This window comes from Balaenoptera physalus, assembly GCF_965194825.1.
Source record: "Balaenoptera physalus genome assembly, chromosome: 20".
Taxonomy (NCBI): domain Eukaryota; kingdom Metazoa; phylum Chordata; class Mammalia; order Artiodactyla; family Balaenopteridae; genus Balaenoptera; species Balaenoptera physalus.
This window is the reverse complement of record NC_138901.1, coordinates 20,588,771-20,595,839: the sequence shown is the minus strand read 5'-3', so window position 1 is coordinate 20,595,839 and position 7,069 is coordinate 20,588,771. Positions and strand designations below refer to the sequence as shown.

At 58.8% G+C, this 7,069-nt stretch overlaps 1 protein-coding gene across 1 annotated transcript; it reads left to right on the top strand.

The window, feature by feature from the left end:
- Window positions 1–600: 600 nt before the first annotated feature.
- On the top strand, window positions 601–7,069 carry P3H4 (prolyl 3-hydroxylase family member 4 (inactive)). The gene is made up of 8 exons (XM_082440745.1): window positions 601–1,369; window positions 1,484–1,636; window positions 1,755–1,926; window positions 2,730–2,858; window positions 3,745–3,890; window positions 4,593–4,676; window positions 6,152–6,296; window positions 6,624–7,069. The coding sequence occupies exons 1-8, from the start codon at window positions 887–889 to the stop codon at window positions 6,644–6,646; spliced, it is 1,335 nt and encodes a 444-aa protein (XP_082296871.1). The 5' UTR covers window positions 601–886; the 3' UTR covers window positions 6,647–7,069.

Below are 7,069 nucleotides of genomic sequence, written 5' to 3'. Positions count from 1 at the left end.
ACCCCCACCCTGGGGCTGAGAGACCTGGGAGGGGTAGGGAAGTTCCGGAAAGTTGGGAAAGTCGGAGCCGACTTAAAAAAAAAAAAAAAAGTTCAGAGTTTTTTTCTGGAGCCCCCCGGGTCCTAAAGCCAGACTGAGGCAGCCCTTGTTTCTTTGGCTGGCAACCCCAAACTAGGTCTCTCCAGTGGCTGGTGAGGCTCCAAAATCGGAGGGTATCTCAGTGCTCCCTCCCACCCCTTCTGCCCCAGGGACGGCCTCTCCAGGGACGGGCTGCTTTGTCCTGCAAAAGCTGGACTGCCAGAGGACTTTCTGACGTGGGGATGGAGATCGAGTGGGAGGTGGTGAGAGTGGAGGATGTGCAGGGTAAAACCGGGGGTGTGCCTCCCCGTCGCGGGCTGGGGGGACACTTGGAGGAACCTCTTCGGGGCTGGGAGTGGGGAGTAAGCAGAAGGACCGCTCTGATGGAAGGAAGAGCAGATTCCAGGGCTTGGGTAAAGTAGAGTGAGGTGGCACTTCCCTCAATTTCTCTATATTAAGGTCCCGGGGGCGGGGGGGACTGTCTTGTGTGGGAGGGGCTTTCTGGGCTCCGCATCCCTGCAGGAATTGTTCCTCCACCCTCTCACCATCTGCCAAAGGGAGGACCCCCAAGGGCAGGAGGTCGGGGACTCAGGATAGTGTTGGCTTTCTGAAAAGAGTGGAGACACAGCCCTCGGCCCCTCGGGGGATCTGACTCAAACCACGACCCCGCCTCGCTGCCGCCGGTGCCAGGCGCTAAGACCCAGCGGGCGCGCCGGCCAGTCCCGGGCCCCTGAGCCCGCCAGCCTGCCCGGCAGCTGGGCCGGGACGCCTGCTCGCGGAGGGGAGAGACAGCGGCGCGGAGGGGGCTATGGCTCGGGCGGCGTGGGGGCTGCTGTGGCTGCTGCTGGGCAGCGCCGGGGCGCAGTACGAGAAGTACAGCTTCCGGGGCTTCCCGCCCGAGGACCTGATGCCCCTGGCCGCGGCCTACGGGCACGCGCTGGAGCAGTACGAGGGCGAGAGCTGGCGCGAGAGCGCGCGCTACCTCGAGGCCGCGCTGCGGCTGCACCGGCTGCTGCGGGACAGCGAGGCCTTCTGCCACGCCAACTGCAGCGGCCCCGCGCCGCCCGCCGCCGCGCCCCCCGGGCCCGCTACCCCCGGCCCCGACGGCGGCGGCGGCGACGAGTGGGCCCGCGAGCTGCGACTCTTCGGCCACGTCCTGGAGCGCGCCGCCTGCCTGCGGCGCTGCAAGCGTTCGCTGCCCGCCTTCCAGGTGCCCTACCCGCCGCGCCAGCTGCTGCGCGACTTCCAGAGCCGCCTGCCCTACCAGTACCTGCACTACGCGCAGTTCAAGGTGCGCGCCCAGACGGCGGCGCCTCCCAGTCGGGTCGGGGGGAACGCGGCTCCTCGCGTGTGCTCGGGGTTGCGGGCTCTGGCCCTGCTGACCGGCCCTGTCCCCACGCCGCAGGCGAACCGGCTGGAGAAAGCGGTGGCCGCGGCCTACACCTTCCTTCAGAGGAACCCGAAGCACGAGCTCACCGCCAAGTATCTCAACTACTATCGCGGGCTGCTGGACGCCGCCGACGAGCCCCTCACGGACTTGGAGGCCCAGCCCTACGAGGTGGGGTGCCAGGGTAGGGCCAGCCCTGACGCAACTCCCTGAGTCCCCCCTTAGGGCCTGTGGGGGAGGGGAGGTGTGTGGGTCCCCTTGACCCCTCTGCCGCGTCCCCTCCCCCTAGGCCGTGTTCCTCCGGGCTGTGAAGCTCTACAACAGCGGAGATTTCCGTAGCAGCACGGAGGACATGGAGCGGGCCCTGGCCGAGTACATGGCCGTCTTTGCCCGGTGTCTGGCTGGCTGCGAGGGCGCCCACGAGCAGGTGGACTTCAAGGACTTCTATCCAGCCATAGCAGGTACCCACCCCGGTGGGCATCCCTTTCATCCACAGGGCCCTGCTTCCCAGAACTCCTAAGGCACCTTAACACAAATATTCATTCCACACACATTTATGGAGCGCCTACTAAGTGCTTGGGAGGCCGACAGGCATAAGGTGTTATCCCGACCCTCAGACTCTTCAGTCGGCGTTGGCTGAGAGGGGCCAACAGAACACCTGCCACTGGGTGCAGAGGGCTGCAGTAGGGAGTGTCCAAGGTGCTGGGCATCGGTGCAGAGAGGAGGTGACATCCCAAAAAGGTCTGGGGAGGTTGGGTTCATGGGCCTTCCAGGCAGAGGGCAACGCAGGTGCAAAGTTGCTGAGGTGGGAAACGACCCAGCAGGTGTGTGCAGAAAGCAGTTTGTGGCCAGAAATCACACCTAGTCTGGGGATCCCTAAGGGCGGAGTCCCTCAGCAGGGGCAGAAGGGACTGTCCTGAGCTTCTCTCTTTGGGCTTCAGTCCCACCTCCAGGCCTCACCTGCCAACCTCCCAGTGTGCCCCGGCTTCCTCTGGCTTTGGGGCGGTGGGTGAGCTGTGGGGGTGATAAGTCAGCCCAGGCCACTGTAGGCTTCTGCAGCATCCCTTGTCCCTCGACTGTCTCATGGGATCATCAGGCAGAGCTGGGACTGGAAGTCATTGGCCGTCGTCCCCATCAGCGGGATGGAGCTGTTCAGTACAGAGGAACCCGAAGCACGAGCTCACCACCAAGTATCTCAACTACTATTGCGGGCTGCTGGACATCGCCGCGTCCAGCTCCTCACCGCTGCCACCCCCACCCCCAGATCTCTTTGCAGAATCCCTGCAGTGCAAGGTGGACTGTGAGACCAACTTGACCCCCAACGTGGGCGGCTACTTCGTGGAGAAGTTCGTGGCCACCATGTATCACTACCTGCAGTTTGCCTACTACAAGTGTGAGCCTCCTGGTGGGCTTGGGGTGGGGGAGAGCACTGCACTGGGAGTGAAGCCGAGCCAGAATTGAGGACCCTTGGTGATGGGAGGGAAGGCTGGGGGTGGTGAGGCAGGTGAGAGGCTTGTGGCGGGGAACAGAGAGCAGCCTCAGGGGAGAATGCCAGGGCCTCTTGGGTAAATGACTAGACAGTCAACAACTGCACAGCACTTGATAGTTTACAAAGCTTTGCCACATCTGTTTATCTCACTTGATCCTCTCACAAGCAACCGGTAGCTGGCGTTACTGGACCCATTTTTCAGATGAGGAAACCGAGGCTCATAGAGGGTAAGGGGCCATTAGTCACATGGCTAATAAAAAGTAGCACCAGGACTTAAGGCTCTCCTCACTTAAGGGGGATTCTGGCATCAGCTGGGGCTAAGATGGTCAATCTCCAGGGTTTCTGCAATGCAGAGATACCAAGATTCAGACAGGCTGGAGTTGGAGAGGAGGAGCTGAAGACCAAGGGCCAGGAGACCCTTTGTGTTCTAGTTGGCAAACAGGTTGAGGGCTGGGCCACCAGCTTCTGATTCCCCAGTGCCATCATTCTCCAGCTGTGTGAGCTCAAGCAGTTTAGCTGACCTCTCTGTGCCTCAGATGTCTTATCTGTAAAATGGGGATGATAGTAACAGTGAAGCTTAAATGAGTTACATGGGGCATAGGGTAAGTGCCCAATATGTTCTAGCTTGTATTATTATTGGGTCGGGTGAGGCGCCCAACAGGTATTCTGGGAGGCAGCTGGGGAATCAGGGGCAATGGACTAAATTGGGAGATAGGGGTGGGTTAGTTGAGGGTTATCCCTGAAGGTGGGGAAGTGCCAGGGCCACTACTCACTCCTGTCCTGCCTGCAGTGAACGACGTGCGCCATGCTGCCCGCAGTGCCGCCAGCTACATGCTCTTTGACCCCGAAGACAATGTCATGCAGCAAAACCTGGTGTATTATCGCTTCCACAGGGCTCGCTGGGGCCTGGAGGAGGAGGACTTCCAGCCCAGGGAGGTGGGCATTGCCGAGGCATTCTCAGGATATGTGATTTGATTTAAAAACAAAACAAAACAAAACAAAAACCTGGCTTCCTCCAAAGGCAGGGTGAGAAATAAAAAGAAAGAATTTGGGTTGTAGTTGGAGTCCTAGGTTCAAACCCACCAGCTGTGTGGTCCTGGGAACACTACTGGCCTTTTCTGAATCTGTTGCCTCACCTGCAAAATGGGGGTGGAACAGCCTACGTCCCCAGCACAGTGCCTGGCATGTGGGAGGTAAAAAGTATCTGTCCCTGCCTGCTCCCTTCCCCACTCTCACCATGCTCACTGCTGGCCTTTGCCCTTCTTCCCCAGGGACCCCATAACCTGGACCAACTGAGGATTGGAATTCTAGGAATTCTAGAACCCTGGAATTCTGGAATTCCAACCCTGGAATTCTAGGGCAAGACTGGCAAATATGGGGCACGTGGTGCCACTCCCCACTTCCTTGTCAGTGGCAGACATTGCGAATTGATTTAGGCACTTTCTCACTGAGCCCTCAGAATCCTTCTTAACCCGGCACTTCAGGCAGCTGTGATTTTTTGATCAACATGTGAACTGATACCTGTTCCCTGCTCCTCGAGCTGTAAAAGGGCCAGAGGGCCCAGATCCTATGAGCTCTGGCTCCTCCACCATCTGGCAGCAGGGCCTGGCTCACCTCACTTTCCTTCCCTCCTCCCAGGAGGCCATGCTCTACCACAACCAGACAGCTGAGCTTCGGGAGCTGCTGGAGTTTGCACACATGTACCTGCAGTCAGATGACGAGGTAAGTGGCCCCTTGCCCTGCTGGCTTGGGTGGTGATGGACACCCCTTGATCCTCTTCCTGGGGCCGCTGTGCCAAATCTCAGCCTCAGCTCGTGGCAGTCAGCCATTGTGAGGCAGAGAGATTTCACCTCTCCCTTGTTTACACCTGCCCTCCTCTCCCCACCCCGTGTTCTCACACCCCCTTTCTCTACATGTCTGAATCTCGCTTCTCCTGGGCCTAGCTCTGGTGGCGCCTCCTCCAGAAGCCCTTGTTGTATGTCCTGGCTCTGTCTTCTGGGCTTGCAGTGCCTACTCTGACCGTCTGTGCCTCCCTGGACCGGAGTTATTTACAGCCCTCGTCTGTCTCACCCTGCCCCTTTCTCCAGCCAGTCTCCTAGAGGACTGGGCTCCAGGACAGGGACCAGGTTATTCCCAGCTCTCCCACAGCACCTGGCACAGAGCTGGCCCTCAGAAACTGAGCTTGAATGAACCAGTGAGTGAATGAATGAACACAGGACGCTGGGAAGGAAGGACCACAGTGTGTTATTACATTGATTCTAAATGAGGGTGTGAGAGCCTGAATTCTCTGAGGCGTTGCTGCCCAGTGCTTATTTATCCATCCCGTGCATTGTTCATGCACCCATGCCCCCCCCTCATCAAACAGGGGGCCAGGTCTGCACAGTGAGCCCCCAGGCTTTGGTGCTTACCAGACTTGGCTCCACCATTTCCCAGTTGGATAGCCTCCAGGCAAGTGTTAGGTAACCCTCTAACTTCCATTTCTTCATCCATGGAATGGAGAGAATAATGGCCATCTTACACTGTTGTGGTGAGAATTCAATGAGATCTAGTATGTAAATCACTTAGTGTAGAGCTGGCACATAGTAGGTGCTCAGGGGGTGGTAGCCATTTTGATTACTGTTATTTGTTGCTTGCTGTTTGCCAGACACTGTGCTTGGGGCTGTGGTAAATTGATGAAGGGCACAGTCCCTCGTCCAATCAGCTCACCGTTAGTTCAGTGCAATGGGAGAAGTCAGCACGGGGCACTGGACGAGGCCTCCAGACGCAGCCAGGGTCATCATCAAGGGCCGCATCCTGGAGCTGATGCCTGGTGTTGGAGGGATAAACAAAAGCTATCCAAGCACAGGGGAGTAAAGGTGTTCCCGGCCGGGAAGCAGCGTGAGCAGACAGTATTCATAGACTCGCAGTGTTGCCTGTGTATTTATGCTTAAAAGGTGGGCTGTGGAGAGGAAGAAGGTTACACCAGCCCTGAAGGTCTGCTGTTGGAGCCCCGTGCATCCGTTCACTGAGGGGGCAGTTTGGGAACAGGACTTAGGGAGAAACCCTCCAGTCACTCCTGTGTGAGGTCTTGAGTGTGACTGGGAAGGAGGGGTTTGGGACCGAGATGGGATGGGAGGGCCCCTTGGCCAGGAAGGGAGCCGATCTGGGTTTGTGCCTGCTGTGACCTGGTTTATCCTCCCATCCTGGGGCTGCTCTAGATGGAGCTGAAGGAGACAGAAGCGCCCACGGAGCCTGAAGAGCCCCCGTCTGATGCCGAGTTTGAAGGGGAGGGCGACTACGAGGAGAGCATCTATGCTGACTGGTGGCAGGAGCCAGACGCCAAGGGTGACGAGGCTGAGGCCGGTCAGTGACTTGAGTCCTGGTGGAGGGGCGGGGATGCAACCTGGGCTGGACGTTAGGGACAGGAGGATCCAAGCACTGGGCTGCAGAGGCTGTGGAGTAGCTGTGCTGGGTGCTGGCACCCCTCTTCTGGGGGCTTCCGGCCTGTTAGCAAAACCCCTGTCCCACCTGGTAGAGGGGTGGGGGTGACATCCTTCCTGGAGCAGGGACCAGCTGAGACCTGTTCCTGGGGACCCTCACTCCTGCCTGCGCCACCTCCCCGAGGACAGCACCCAGAAACCTGTTGGGGATGGGAAGCTGACCCCAATGCTCTCTCCTTTCATTTTTCAGAGCCGGAGCCTGAACTAGCATAAGAAGAGGGCCCCTGGCACCCCTCAAGAGCTTAGGAATCCCGGGCCCAGTGGCACCACCCCCACCAGCCTGGGCAGCAACAACGACTATTTATTAAACATGTAAATGGACATAGCTGACCAGGCCCCATCCTGTCCCAACTGTGAGCCCTGCTCCCCAGACCCCTCTTGCCTCCTCGCTGGGTCTCTGGACCACCGGATGATGGTGCTGAGCTGCTGACGGCCTGCCCTCCTCCCAGTGTCCTCCCCACCCAGTGGGGCAGTCTCCTGGAGGAGAAGATGCTAGCTCTTCCTAGTTGGGGACTCAGCCTGAATTGCAGACACAGCAGAGGGGCAGCTGGCATCACGAAGAGCACTGGACCAGGAGTCCAGCTGTTCCTTGCACACTGGCAATTGGTGCTCAATAAACATTTCTTGTTGAATGAA

What these genes read in the sequence shown, in the direction of transcription:
- P3H4 (XM_082440745.1), top strand. Translation starts at nt 887, where the DNA reads ATGGCTCGGGCGGCGTGGGGGCTGCTGTGGCTGCTGCTGGGCAGCGCC. An exon ending in TGGAGGCCCAGCCCTACGAG is followed by an intron (nt 1,637 to 1,754) that starts GTGGGGTGCCAG and finishes CCCTCCCCCTAG; the next exon opens with GCCGTGTTCCTCCGGGCTGT. An exon ending in CTTCTATCCAGCCATAGCAG is followed by an intron (nt 1,927 to 2,729) that starts GTACCCACCCCG and finishes CCCCACCCCCAG; the next exon opens with ATCTCTTTGCAGAATCCCTG.